This window comes from Balaenoptera borealis (genome assembly GCF_965194805.1).
Source record: "Balaenoptera borealis genome assembly, chromosome: 14".
In the NCBI taxonomy this organism is placed as follows: Eukaryota; Metazoa; Chordata; class Mammalia; order Artiodactyla; family Balaenopteridae; genus Balaenoptera; species Balaenoptera borealis.
The window spans coordinates 76034419-76049363 of record NC_138875.1 but is presented as its reverse complement, the minus strand read 5'-3'; the positions used below and the strand labels follow the sequence as shown (position 1 = coordinate 76049363).

General features: G+C 38.4%; 1 protein-coding gene across 6 annotated transcripts in view; it reads left to right on the top strand.

Moving 5' to 3' along the window:
- Nucleotides 1–14945, top strand: part of HECTD4 (HECT domain E3 ubiquitin protein ligase 4) — a 195166-nt gene that overhangs the window by 57169 nt on the left and 123052 nt on the right. For all 6 annotated transcript variants that reach the window (XM_082353642.1, XM_082353640.1, XM_082353641.1 and 3 more), the window contains exons 5-7: nt 840–948; nt 1630–1768; nt 4641–4811. In XM_082353642.1, the coding sequence (XP_082209768.1) occupies nt 840–948; nt 1630–1768; nt 4641–4811 (419 nt within the window). The remainder of the gene's footprint in view (nt 1–839; nt 949–1629; nt 1769–4640; nt 4812–14945) is intronic.

The following is a 14945-nucleotide window of genomic DNA, read 5'->3' as shown; positions in this document are numbered from 1 at the left end:
CATAATTGCTCTTTTTAAATAGAAGTGATATTGTACTTTTGTGCTGTGTCACTCCAGAAATTTAAAATTAGGATCGCTAGATGGAAAATCCACAAAGAGTAGATTTTAGTTCAATGTATAGCATCAGTCTATCAACATAAAATCATTTGCCATTTATGGGGCACTGGCTTTGTACCAGAGAGCAGTGTGGGTGTTTACCTATGTTGTCTCATTTAACCATCACAGTAACTCTTGAGGTACATATTATCTTCATCTTACAGATGAAGAAACTGAAGTTCAAAGAGGCCCAATGTCAACTAATAAGTGCCCCAAACTCTTAAATCTCACACCTTTTTTATTACACAATCCTTAGGGAAAGTATTGTATGCTTAGTCATTTCAGATTAGAGTTAGGAATGTATTTTTGCTATTCAAAAAAAAAAAAAAGAAAAATAATCTTTGGCAGACTTAACCAGGTTCTCCTGCTAATAACTATCTGACCTCTTTCCCTGATCTTGGTCTCTAATCCTACATGCATTTTGAAGTTTTGTTTTAGGTGTTCAAGCCATCTTCCCTGGAAGTCACATTGAAGCACTTATTTTATTATTTTTATTTCTGGCAGTACAGTGCATCTTGCAGGGATCTTAGTTCCCCGACCAGGGATCGAACCTGGGGCCCGGCAGTGAGAGCACCGAGTCCTAACCCACTGGACTGCCAGGGAATTCCCAAGAAGCACTTATTTAAGAAATGGGAGATTATCTTTCATTCAGCCTCCTAATGGCTTTTTCATTCGAAAAAGCACGTTAATAATTTCATTAGAAAAAGCATGTATATAATTTACTTGTGAAAAAACGATTTCAGATGCTGACTTGGGACGCTGTGTCACGGCAGATGGTCTTTACCTGTATACTACTAACTCAGTTGGAAGAGGAGTAAGCAAATTGGGGTCTGGATTACATGGTACTCTCAGGTCAGTTGCATGGAACTTGCTGAATGATTTGGCTGGAACGTTTTCCTCGTTACCTGAATCTGTGATGAAGTCACCTGGGAGTGCGTGCTAACTCCCCATAGACTGACGAGTGACTAAACAAGTCTGAATGGCTGGTTTTCTCTCACTGTCACTTTCTCTCTCTGGTTCTGTTAATGCATTTCAGCTTTGTTTTGACTCTATAAAGAGTTTGGTAGCCCTAAAATCATTGTTTCTAGCTTCTAGCCAGAAATTCCTCTGTGATCAGAATTTTTATATTAGTGACTTCTCCATGTTGATAAATGGATATTTTTTGAGTTAAGTCTTTTTGTTCTTGGATTTGACATTGGCTCAGCGGTGATTTTTTTTTTTTTTTTTTTTTCAGTTGGGATATAAGATCTATGAATTGCTGCCAAAAGAAACCACAGTTTGAGATCCTTATGTATATTTAATTAGACCGTTTCCCCAACTTTTTCTCCTCTCCACTTTGTTGTGGGAAATTAATATTTGCCATAGTTTGTCAGTCTCAAAGTTAATATAATATGTTTATTCTCCTTCAGATGTTTTGCATACTTAGTCATTGAAAACAAATTAGGAGGGAAATGTTGTTTTGTCTGTTGTAGCTCATTGCAAGGTTTCAGACATGACCTGGTGACTTAGCCTGTATACTGTTTTTCCCCACAGAGGTTTTGTGTACTGCCGGAATGAGGAGCTGGAACCAGGATGGATTGCTTTTGGCAGTGGCAGTCTTCTCCACCGGCCTGTATCTTTTGACAATAAACCTCACTCTCTTTTCCAGGTCATTGACCAGAATACCCTTCAGGTAAACAGAACACCAAGGCTTTGTATTTTATATTTTGGAGACAGTAAGGGAAGTTTGTGACATCATCAGAAGGAATAATAACACAGTTGATATAGTTTCCTGCCGGAGTGGCATCCTTTTAACTGTTATCGTTTGGGCATTCTGTTTTTTCTCTAATGTCTTAAGTTTTCCCACATGATCTGAGTGAATGTGCTCTCTAAGAGTTACTAAGGCCGACAGACTTTTTTAGGATTAAAAAAATTTTAGAGAGTCAAAGATGGTATAAATCCCAGCTTTTTTTTTTTTAACTAGATCTATTTTGGGAAGGCATTATTTCCCTATTCAATTTGTTCTAAACAGCCTTTCTGTGGGAATTGGAGCTTTGAAATGCGTTTAGATAAAATCATTGTGCGCTTGGGATTGAGCTCATCCTTGGTGCTCTTAAAGCGCTCTGTTATGGCACTTGCTATATTATACTGAAATCGCCTGCTGTTGTATCTAACTCCTCCCCAAGACCGCACACACCTTTAGGTCTGGACCCTGTCTTACTCATCTTTGTGTCCTTAGAATGTAGCACAACATTTGATTGATAATTGATAATAACAGTGTCTCTCTTTGCCAGGCAAAGTTTGGGTTTGGCAATTTACATATACTTCCTCTCCTTATCTGTGAGGTGTGACTATGGCAGTTTCATCTTACAGTTAAGGCACCTGAGGCTAGGCGTGTTGTAAGCACTCAGTAAGTGTTTGTCCTTCAATGAAGGAGTGAGCTTAGAGAGGTCAAGTATCTTGCCACACGATAATGGCAGCATGAGAACTTGAACCCATCCTCTCTAGAGTTTGAGCTCTTTATGCTACAACTTTCTGCCTTTCAACCAAAGTCAAACTGAACGGTTTAGAGTTACCATCTGTGGAGTGAGTGCCCTGAGAGTAGTCACATCCAGGATTTAAGTGGGATGTTACATCTTTTCTTGTCTGTCACTCAACTGTGCCTTTCCTGGAGAACAGGAACTGAGTCTTGCTCACCTTTGCATCTGCAGAGCACATAGGAGGTGCTCAAAAATTGTTTTTTTTTTAAATTTTATGTATTTTATTTTTGGCTGCTTGGGTTTTTGTTGCTGCGCGCGGGCTTTCTCTAGCTGCAGCGAAGGGGCACTACTCTTCGTTGCGGTGCACAGGCTTCTCATTGCAGTGGCTTCTCTTGTTGTGGAGCACGGGCTCTAGGTGCACGGGCTTCAGTAGTTGCAGCACGCGGGCTTGGTAGTTGTGGCTCACGGGCTCTAGAGCACAGGCTCAGTAGTCGTGGCGCACGGGCTTAGTTGCTCCATGGCATGTGGGATCTTCCCGGACCAGGGCTCAAACCCGTGTCCCCTGCACTGGCAGGCGGATTCTTAACCACTGCACCACAATCGAAGCCCTCAAAAATTGTTAGATGAATAAAATGAACAAATAGATGCCAAATTAACTTCATTTCTTATCAGTAATGCAGATAGATGAGAACATTGCCTGTATTTATTTGAAATAGCCTGGGGACTTAAACAGATGTTAAATCTTGGAACGTGGTTTACATTTGAAGTAATGTCAGTATCCTCTGTGTTTCTGCAAAAACTTTGTTGCCCAAGAAAGCAGTGTTCTCACTAACTAGATAGGTGCATTGGAACAATTTGTGGGTAGCTTAAGCCATTCAGTAGCTGTCAACTTTCTAGATTTCTTGGCATTACAAATTTTAAAGTGTGGTTATAGCAGCTAAATGACTTTTTTAACTTTTGAGGTAGCCAAAACAAGTCTGGGAAAAAGTTCATATGAAATGAGTTCGGGGGTCAAAAGCAATAACCTTAGGAAAACTAGTGACTCACCCAAAGAGATGGAGTAACTGAAGGTCATTCTTACTGTCTCCTGAAGGCACCTGACCTTCTCTAATTATTTTTATTTGGGGATTTTCAGTTCTGTTCCTATTCTTGGATTTTTAAAAAAAAAAAAACAAAACCTAGTCAGCAGTTCTCTTGATTCTCATTTTCTCTTATTTTAAGTGCTTTTCTCTGGCAGTAAAAATTAGTATGTAACTGTACATTTAATGTGAAATGATGCAGAACTTATTCATTACACTGAAACTGAAAGATGGTTAGTATTAGAAACACATGCTTCATGTCTAATACAGAGAATGGGTGTTCATCTTTTCCCTCCTGCTGGACGTGGTGAATTTCAGTAAGCCCTCATGTGCTAAGTTAGGATCTGTGTCTACCTTCATATTTTTACTCCTTCTCCCTCTTCTCTGCTTTCCCTTTTGTTTTCCTCTCACCTTTGCTTTTTTCCTTCCTTCCATGATGATTAGACTCTGAATTAGGTGCTGGGAATATAAAGATGAATAAAATATAGTTCCTGTCCTTTAGATATACTTAAGCCTTAAATTTATATACTAAGGGAATTTCAGAAAGTACTGTTTCTCTAAAACTTTGGTTTTTTCTTTTTTTTTAACATCTTTATTGGAGTATAATTGCTTTACAATGTTGTGTTAGTTTCTGCTGTATAACAAAGTGAATCAGCTATATGTATACATATATCCCCATATCCCCTAAAAAGCTTTGTTTTTAATACATGTTTGATAAAACACGCATGCATAGCAGATTCAAAGTGTTTAGTAAAACTTTTTCCTATTAAAATGTAATTTGAATTAATCTCAGGAATCTTTTAATCTATTGCATGGCACATTGTATGAACTCTTATATTTCTGTCATGTAATTTTCATATATTATTCTTAGAGATAAATAATCAGTTTTATTTTGACCAGGAGGCCTATTGAATTCTCTTCTTGGACTTAATGGCATTAATGATGAACTGATAGAATCAGAATTTACATGTCACACTAATGAAGTTTTCCTCCCTTTCATGTCCAGGTGTGCCAGATGGTGCCAATGCCAGCCAATCACCTCCCTGTGGGCAGCACTATGAGCACCGTGCACCTTTCTTCAGATGGTACTTACTTCTATTGGATCTGGTCTCCTGCCAGTCTGAATGAGAAAACACCTAAGGGACATTCTGTCTTCATGGACATTTTTGAACTTGTGGTAAGTTTTACTTTCTCATTTTATGTCTTTGCAGAGACATTTTTTACTTGGTTTCTTTTTATAATTGGTTTACAAAGGACCTAAGAAACTTGGAGTACTTGTACAGTGTATTCACTCTTGCCTCAGTTGACTTTTCTCTTGGATGTCTTTGAAGATTTCTTTGTTTGGAGTTGTATGACACAAATAAAGCCAAGGTTTTTGAAGATTAATCTAGCAACAGAGTGGAGATAAGGATAGTTAATGTGTAGACAGTGGGGCTTTTAAGTAGAAATGCTCATAAGCTTGTTGGAAATTTGGAACTAAATTGCGCTAGCAAGATTGGATCTACAGATGGATATTGGGAGTCCCCAAGAGAGATGACAGTTGATATTGTGAGAAGGCAGTCATTCATTCATTCGTTAGATATTGGCTAAGTATCTACTGAGAGCCAGGCATGGTGGTATCTAGGTGGTGGGAATACAGTGATGGGCAAGGGGGACAGGACCCTTGCTCAAATGGAGCTTGTATTCTGGCTGGTGGGTGGGTTGAGTTGTGGTGGTGGTGGTGGTGGAGAGACAAAACATTAACCATAAACAATTGAACAGATATGTGGACAACATAATTTGAGGTAGTGAAGGAAAAGTAGTAGCTAACCAGATGAAGAAGTTGGGGAATATGGAGGGAAGAACATGGTAGGAAAGGGAGACCACAAATGGAAAAGCTCTGTGGAGGAAGCGAGCATGTGTTTTATTGGAAATGACAGTGGGCCAGAGTGGTTGAGTGCAGAGAGAAGAGCTTGGGGCAAGGAGAGACTGGAAACCATGGTGGTCCAGATCTGCACTGTCTAATATAATAGCCAGTAGCCACATGTGGCTATTTAAATTAATCAGAATTAAATACAACTAAAACTTTAGTTGCTCAGTTGCATTAGCCACGTTTCAAGTCCTCAGTAGCCACATGTGGCTGGCTAGCGGCTACCATGTTGAACATCAAAGATAGAGAACATTTCCGTCATTGAAGAAAGTTCTATTGGACAGCACTGGTCTAGATCATATTTGTAGAGACTTGTAAGGAAAAAATTGCCCCAAGCCAGGTATGTGACAAAACCTTTTTACATAATGTAATTTACAGCCTCCTTCTGGGAAGAAATTAGCATTCTTGAAGGAAAAAAAAAAACACTGAAGCAATTTCTGATAAACTTTAATGGGGTTAAAACTTGTTCTGGGAAAGAAGTCATGCATCCTGCCAGTTAAATATCAGTCTAGTAACTTTTAACTGTACATTCTTTTTTTTTTTTTCTATCTAGTTTCTCAGTATTCTCAAATCATTATCTTTTCTTATAAAATGTCTTAGCCAGAGTGAGTCTTTGAATTGATCTGCTAGAGATTGTACTACTAGAAGATGTGTTCATAATTAAATTGTTAGAAATGCCTTTTTTTAAAAAGTTGTTTTTAAACAGACCTAACGAGCTAGTTAAAAGATTTAGGTCTTTGTCCTAAGAATAATGGGAAAACATCAAAGAATTCCCCTTTCCCTTATATGCTTTTGTTAAATTAAAAAATATCTGTATCAAAGAAAAACATGTACATGGATTGATTACAACTTGAGGTAGCACATCTAGGCTCATAATGAAAAGTGAAAGTCTCTTGCCCCATCCCTAGCATGTTCCTTATAGACAGTTACTTTAATGGTGTCAGCTTTTCCTTCTTCTGGCTACTTTCATATCGCTAAGTAAAAGGCTTATATTGCTGTTTCTTGGTTTACTAACCCCATATATTGTGTGTGTGTGTGTGTGTGTGTGTGTGTGTGTGTGTGTGTGTTTTGGTTTTTTTGTTTTTTGCTGTGATAGATGAGCATTTGGCTCAGTTCATCCCCTTTCTTTCCTCCTTCTTCCTAATGTATTTATTTCATTCATTTTAATTCCTCTTTGGAGGAGAGTATCTTTGTAACTTATAGTTAAACCTTTATTACTTGTTCCTCAGCTCTAGGTAGTATCTCTTGTCCCCCAACTTTAGAAGATGGAGATAGTAGTGTCCCTTCCTGTCCTTCAGTGTGGGCAAAGCCAAAACTAAAAGTATATGTTCAGGGGAATCCCAAGAGAAAGAGATGATTCTTAAGACTTAGAGAGTCTTAAGAATTGGTAGCATAAGGTGTGATACAGAGCCATCGTGAGACAGGGGTATAAACTGAAGTTTGCAAAAGGAACTGTCATCACCCTTCCTGGTGCGCACAACATTTTTGCTCAGATGCCAGCTGCCCCGGCAAAAGTCTAGACGTTTATTGTCTGAAGAAACCAAACCAAACCTGGAAAAAAAGATCCCAATATGCTGACATTGTGGTTCATCTAAAGAAAAGACTTGCTGCCCCAGTGAATCACCCACAAGTGATGCCTTCCAGTAAGCAAGCCTCAACCATGTGCATAGTATTCCTGACTAGTGCTGAACTGTTAAAGACAGACACAAAAACCCCCCAAACAAACAAAACCCAAAACTTTGAAGAGGTATGAGTGTGGAGGGGAGAGGAATAGATTAAAAAAGGTTGGCAAAATAGTGATAATTATTGAAGCCAGGTGATGGGTACGTGGGGGAGCTCATTATACTATTCTTTCTTCTTCTGTGTACATTTAAAAATTGCCCGAATAAAAAGTTCTTTAAAAAAATTTAAAGCAGATCATTGAGAATCTCTAGACAAATAAGGGAAGTCTCCAGTTTGGAAACAAAAAATAAGAAAAAGAAATCAGAAAAACAGCTAATAGAGTAAAATAAAACTTCATAAGCACTTACTACTCTGTGAGATATGAGAAGGTATTGTATTCATAAAGCAGAACAGGATGTCATGAAAAAAGAAGTATCAGAATGAGAAAGAGCTCCTGGGAATTTAAAACTGTGATTGTCAAAGTTTGAAAATTAATAAAAGGATTAAAGATAAGAAATCTCCTAGAAAGTAGGACAAATAAAGAACAGTAAATATGAGATGATAAAAGATAAAGGAGTAATCCATCTAAAGTCTTGGTAACAGGAGTTCCAAAAAGAGAACAGAAAATAAAGAGGAAGATATGATCAAAGAAATAATAGAAGAAAAATGGCAGATTGAAGGGCACTGGTGTCCAGATTAAAAGGTATCTGGCACAATGAGTGAAAAATGGGCATACTGTGGCACATCATCTTGAAATTTCAGATTATCAGGAACAAAGAGGATTCTAAAGCTTCTAGAAATAAAATAAAATCATGTACAAATAATGAAGAATAAGAAGAGCACCAGACTGTTCAGTAGCATTACTGGATGTGAAAATGGGGCAGTACTTTCAAAATTCTGAGGGAAATCAATTTCTAACCCAGAAGTCAGTAGTCAACCAAAGTATCAATCAGTTGTAAAGACAACATAAAGATATTTTTAGACATATAGTTATACAATCAAAAGCCCATCCCTGACCTGGAGGAAATAGAACAACTAAAAGCCTCTGCCAGTGGCATGGAATAAAAAGTTGGGGAGGAAGGAGCCTGCTCTAGATTAAAAGAACAACCTTTGAGTCACTTTTGGAGTCTGAATCAATCAAACTAATTGTAGAAAAAAAAATTTGGTGACAATTTGGAATTTGAATATAAAATGAGTATTAGAGGAAACCAAGGGGTTTATTCTTCTTTTGAAAGTGTGATAATGGCATTGTGATTATATAAGAAAATGTCCATATTTTTAGAGATGTGTAGTGAAGTATTCAGAAGTGGAATTACATGATATCTAGGACATGCTTTATTTTTAAAAATTTTTACTGGAGTATAGTTGATTTACAGTGTTGTGTTAGTTTCAGGTGTACAGCAAAGTGAATCAGTTATACAAATACATATATCCACTCTTATTTAGATTCTTTTCCCATATAGGCCATTACAGAGTATTGAGTAGAGTTCCCTGTGCTATACAGTAGGTCCTTATTAGTTATCTATTTTATATATAGTAGTGTGTATATGTCAGTCCCAAGTCTGGGATATGCTTTAAAATGCTTGAGCAAAAAGAGATGGGTGGGTTAAACAGATTTGGCCTTGTCTGGTTAATAGTTGAATCTGGATGATGGATATATGGAGGTTCACTATACTATTCACTATTTTTGCATTTTTGAAATTTTTCATCATAAGATAAAAAATTCTTAAACATCACTGGCCACTAGTTTAGCAGCTTCTAAAATGCTGACTTCAGGGACTTGGTGGTCCAGTGGTTAAGCCTTAGCCTTTCAGCACAGGGGGTGCGGGTTTAGTCCCTGGTCAGGGAGCTAAGATCCCACATGCCTTGCGGCCACAAAACCAAAAACATAAAACAGAAGTAACGTTGTAACAAATTCCATAAAGACTTTAAAAAAATGGTCCACCTCAAAAAAAATATTTAAAAAATAAAATAAAATGCTGACTTGGGAAGGTAAACATAGATAGATATCTATCTGGCTTTCTGCCTATGGTACTTTCACAGAAGGGAACACTGTGTAGCCATTAAAAAGCATGGGGCAGATCTGCATCGATTGAAGTAGATTAATTTCCAAGTTATATTGTTTAGTACAAAAAGCTAGGTTCAGAGCACTGTGTGTAATCACTACCTGCTGTGTAATAAAAGTTGTGGCTGGTGGGGAGGCGCGGATACTCTCTGGAATTGTCCTTCTCCTATGATAACAGCTTTCCTCTCTCAGTGGATCACTCCCCACAGCATACAAATACATGAGAGAATATCCAGCCTTGAAAAATCAAAACCAACTCCCTTGACCCACACCCGCCTCCACTCCCCTATCTTTGGCTCCCATTTACAGCAATATGCTTAAAAGAGTTTATTTTTACTGTTCTGTGTTCTTTCCTCCCATTCTCTCTTGAACCTGCTCCAGGTTCTTGTATCCTCATCACACCACCGAAACAGCTCTTCCCGAGTTCATCAGGGACTTCCACAATAGTCAATTCAAGGGCATCTCAGTTTTCTTTTTACTTGACCTTTTAGCAGTATTTAACGTGGTTTCACCCCCTCTGCCATTCTTGAAACGGTTTTCACTTGGACTTTGGGACACCCTTAGGACTTCTCCTGTCACTGGTTGTTCCTGCCCAGCCTGTCTTCTCTACCTCTCAACAGTCATGGGCACCAGGACCTATTTCCAGGACCCTTTCTCTCTACTCTATCTGCTCTTACTCCCTTGTTGATCTCATCCTATCTTGTAGCTTGAAACACATCTCTATACAGATAATGCTCAAATTTGCTTCTCAGCCAAAACCTGTCCCTGAAGCTCTAGATGCGTATTGATGTGGGTGGGTGTTTGTATATGCACAGAATATGAGACTTTTCCGGTTGGAAGTCTGATAGTTCCCTCACGCTAAACATGCCCTCTACCAAACTCCTGATTTTACTCCAGACCTGCTTCTCCTGCAGGCTTTCCCATTTCAATTCATGGCATCTGTGTCCTTTCAGTGCTGGCCAAAGACCTTGGTGTCCCTCTCTATTCCTCTTTCTTTCCTTCCCAAATTCCATGTCCAGTCATCATATGCTGTCTGCTTTACCTTCAGAGTGTCTCCCAAATCCCATTCACCTCTGTAAAGGTATTGTGTGATTTGGGCCCCCTCTCACCCCACTCTAGCCACACCTGGCCTCCTTGCTGACATACAAACACACTGAACGTGCTCCCCCACTCTGGGCCTTTGTGCTGGGCTGTCATCGTGCAGATAACCAGATGGCTTGTTCTCACTTTTTTTAGGTCTCTGCTCAAATATCACCTTATCAGAAAGACCTTTCTGACCATTCTTTATAAATTATTTTATGCAAGATATAATCCTGTCCCTCCTTATCCCTTTTACCTTGCTTTTTCTTTGTGGCTCTTATTACTACCAATTTATTTGCTTATTTATTGACTGTCTCCCTTGCCTAGAATGTCAGCTCTAGGGCAGGGATTTTGTTCTCTTTTGTTGACTGCTGTGTCCCCAGCACCTAGAACAATGTGCCTGGCACACAGCAGGTGCTTACTAGATATTTGTTGAATGAGTGGAAGCATCACAAGAAACTGGCAACATTGGTTGCATCTGGGGAGGGAATGTAGTGGGGAAGGAATTGCTTTCCACCGTTCATCTTTCTTTGTGTTTTAAAAGTTTAAAAATGGGCTATAAAAAATTAAATTTGGGGGACTTCCCTGGCAGTCCAGTGGTTAAGACTTCGGCTTCCAATGCAGGGGGTGAGGGTTCGATCCCTGGTCGGGGAGCTAAGATCCTACATGCCTCGTGACCAAAAAACCAAAACATAAAACAGAAGCAATATTGTAACAAATTCAATAAAGACTTTTTAAAAAATTAAATTTTTATAAAGTTTTATAAATTTTTATAAGAAGGAGAACTTGGTTAACAGCATTGAATTCTGTTCAGAAGTCAAGATTGAGCCTGAAAGAGGTCTTTTGAATGGAGAATATGGAGGCTATTGGTGGTAGCCTTAGCAAGAGCTGTTGGGGAGGGTAAGGGGTGGAAGCCAGATGGAGCTGGCTGAGGAGTGAGGTGGAGAAGATGGTGGTGAAGAATAGATAATTCTCTCCAGACGTTTACAATGAAAAAAGGAGAGAAATCAGCGGGGAGGTAGTGGAGTAGACTGTGGGGACATGGAAGTATTTTTAACTTTGCTTTTTAAACCTTAAATTATTGAATAGATAATAAAATAATCTGCTTCAGAAATCACAAATTACAGGGCTTAGCCATAGCTCTCTGGTGAACTGCCTAGGCCAAACCAGACACCACCCCCGCCCCTGCACAAAATTATCTATAAAATGAGGGCTTCAGATTGGATGATTCCAAGGGTTCTAGCCCTGAGATTTTTTCCCCAGCTTTATTGCGGTATAACTGACAAAACTGTATATTTTTAAGATTTACAGTGTGATGATTTGACACATGTATATATTGTGAAATGATTACCACAATCAAGTTAGTGAACAAATCCATCACCTCACATAGTTGCCATATTTTTGTGTGTGCTTGTGCTAAGAACATTTAACATCTACTCTTTTGGCAGATTTCAAGTGTACAATACTGTATTATTAACTATAGTCACCATGCTGTATGTATATTAGATCCCCAGAACTTATTTATCTTCTAACTGAAAGTTCATATCCTTTGACCAACATCTCCCCATCACCCCCCACCCTGGCAACTACCATTGAAACTACTGTTTCAGACAGCTCAACTTTTTATCTTCCACATATAAATGAGATCGTACAGTATTCGTCTTTCTCTGTGTGACTTATTTCACTTAGCATAATGCCCTCAAATTTGTTTTTTTTTTTAATTTTTATTGGAGTATAGTTGATTTACAATGTTGTGTTAGTTTCAGGTGTACAGCAAAGTGATTCAGTTATATATATACATGTATCCACTCTTTTTTTTAGATTCTTTTCCCATATAGGCCTTTACAGAGTATTGAATAGAGTTCCCTGTGCTATACAACAGGTTCTTATTAGTTATCTATTTTATATATAGTAGTGTGCATATGTCAATCCCAATCTCCCAATTTATCCCTCCCTCCCCTTATCCCCTGCTAACCTTAAGTTTGTTTTCTACATCTGTGACTCTACTTCTTTACTTTGCAGATTCATGAAAAATTTTGGTTTCTAATTCACTTTGTTATAAAGCGCAAACTAACACACCATTGTAAAGCAATTATATACTCCAATACAGATGTTAAAAAACACACATTTAATAAAATAAAATAAAGGCATTAAAAAAATTTTGGTTTCTAAATAGTATAAATATTTGCTACATAAATGTGGCTAATGATTATTATTGGAAAGAATTAGATTTGCTGTGAATTATGATTTCAGCCAGATACTTGGAAGTATTGGTAAGTTTCTCTCCAAATTTAGTGATTGTTATGTTGTTTTAATGTTTTAAAAGTATTGTCTTTTAAAAAGATAATATAGTGCTAAACAGTACACTACTTAATAACCAAGAGATCACTGAAGAAATCAAAGAGGAAGTCTAAAAATACCTAGAAACAAATAACAATGAAAACACGACTACCCAAAACCTATGGGATGCAGCAAAAGCAGTTCTAACAGGGAAGTTTATAGCAATACAATCCTACCTTAAGAAACAAGAAACATCTCAAATAAACAACCTAACCTTACACCTAAAGCAATTAGAGAAAGAGAACAAAAAACCCCCAAAGTTAGCAGAAGGAAAGAAATCAAGAAGATCAAGTCAGAAATAAATGAAAAAGAAATGAAGGAAACGATAGCAAAGATCAATAAAACTAAAAGCTGGTTCTTTGAGAAGATAAACAAAATTGATAAAGCATTAGCAAGACTCATCAAGAAAAGAAGGGAGAAGGGCTTCCCTGGTGGCACAGTGGTTGAGAATCTGCCTACTAATGCAGGGGACACGGGTTCGAGCCCTGGTCTGGGAAGATCCCACATGCCGCGGAGCAACTAGGCCCGTGAGCCACAACTACTGAGCCTGCATTTCTGGAGCTTGTGCTCCGCAACAAGAGAGGCCACGATAGTGAGAGGCCCGCACACCGCGATGAAGAGTGGCCCCCACTTGCCGCAACTAGAGAAAGCCCTTGCACAGAAACGAAGACCCAACACAGCCAAAAAAATAAAAATAAATAAATTTTAAAAAAAAAAAGGGAGAAGACTCAAATCAATAGAATTAGAAATGAAAAAGGAGAAGTAACAACTGACACTGCAGAAATACAAAGGATCATGAGAGATTACTACAAGCAACTATATGCCAGTAAAATGGACAACCTGGAAGAAATGGACAAATTCTTAGAAATGCACAACCTTCCGAGTCTGAACCAGGAAGAAATAGAAAACATGAACAGACCAATCACAAGCACTGAAATTGAAACTGTGATTAAAAATCTTCCAAAAGGGCTTCCCTGGTGGCGCAGTGGTTGAGAATCTGCCTGCCAATGCAGGGGACACGGGTTCGAGCCCTGGTCTGGGAGGATCCCACATGCCACAGAGCAACTGGGCCCGTGAGCCACAACTACTGAGCCTGCGCGTCTGGAGCCTGTGCCCCGCAACAAGAGAGGCTGCGATGGTGAGAGGCCCGCGCACCGCGATGAAGAGTGGTCCTCACTTGCCGCAACTAGAGAAAGCCCTCGCACAGAAACGAAGACTCAACACAGTCATAAATAAATAAATAAATAAATAAATAAATAAATAAATAAAAGAACGTGAATTTCTTTAAAAAAAAAAAAAATCTTCCAAAAAACAAAAGCCCAGGACCACATGGCTTCACAGGTGAATTCTATCAAACATTTAGAGAACAGCTAACACCTATCCTTCCAAACTCTTCCAAAATATAGCAGAGGGAAGAACACTCCCAAACTCATTCTACGAGGCTACCATCACCCTGATACCAAAACCAGACAAAGATGTCACAAAGAAAGAAAACTGCAGGCCAATATCACTGATGAACATAGATGCAAAAATCCTCAACAAAATACTAGCAGACAGAATCCAACAGCACATTAAAAGGATCATACACCATGATCAAGTGGGGTTTATCCCAGGAATGCAAGGATTCTTCAGTATACGCAAATCAATCAATGTGATACACCATATTAACAAATTGAAGGAGAAAAACCATATGATCATCTCAATAGATGCAGAGAAAGCTTTCGACAAAATTCAACACCCATTTATGATAAAAGCCTGCCAGAAAGTAGGCACAGAGGGAACTTTCCTCAACATAATAAAGGCCATACATGACAAACCCACAGCCAACATCATCCTCAATGGTGAAAAACTGAAACCATTTCCACTAAGATCAGGAACAAGACAAGGTTGCCCACTCTCACCACTATTATTCAACATAGTTTTGGAAGTTTTAGCCACAGCAATCAGAGAAGAAAAAGAAATAAAAGGAATCCAAATCGGAAAAGAAGAAGTAAAGCTGTCACTGTTTGCAGATGACATGTTACTATACATAGACAATCCTAAAGATGCTACCAGAAAACTACTAGAGCTAATCAATGAATTTGGTAAAGTAGCAGGATACAAAATTAATGCACAGAAATCTCTTGCATTCCTATACACTAATGATGAAAAATCTGAAAGTGAAATTAAGAAAACACTCCCATTTACCATTGCAACAAAAAGAATAAAATATCTAGGAATAAGCCTACCTAAGGAGACAGAAGACCTGTATGCAG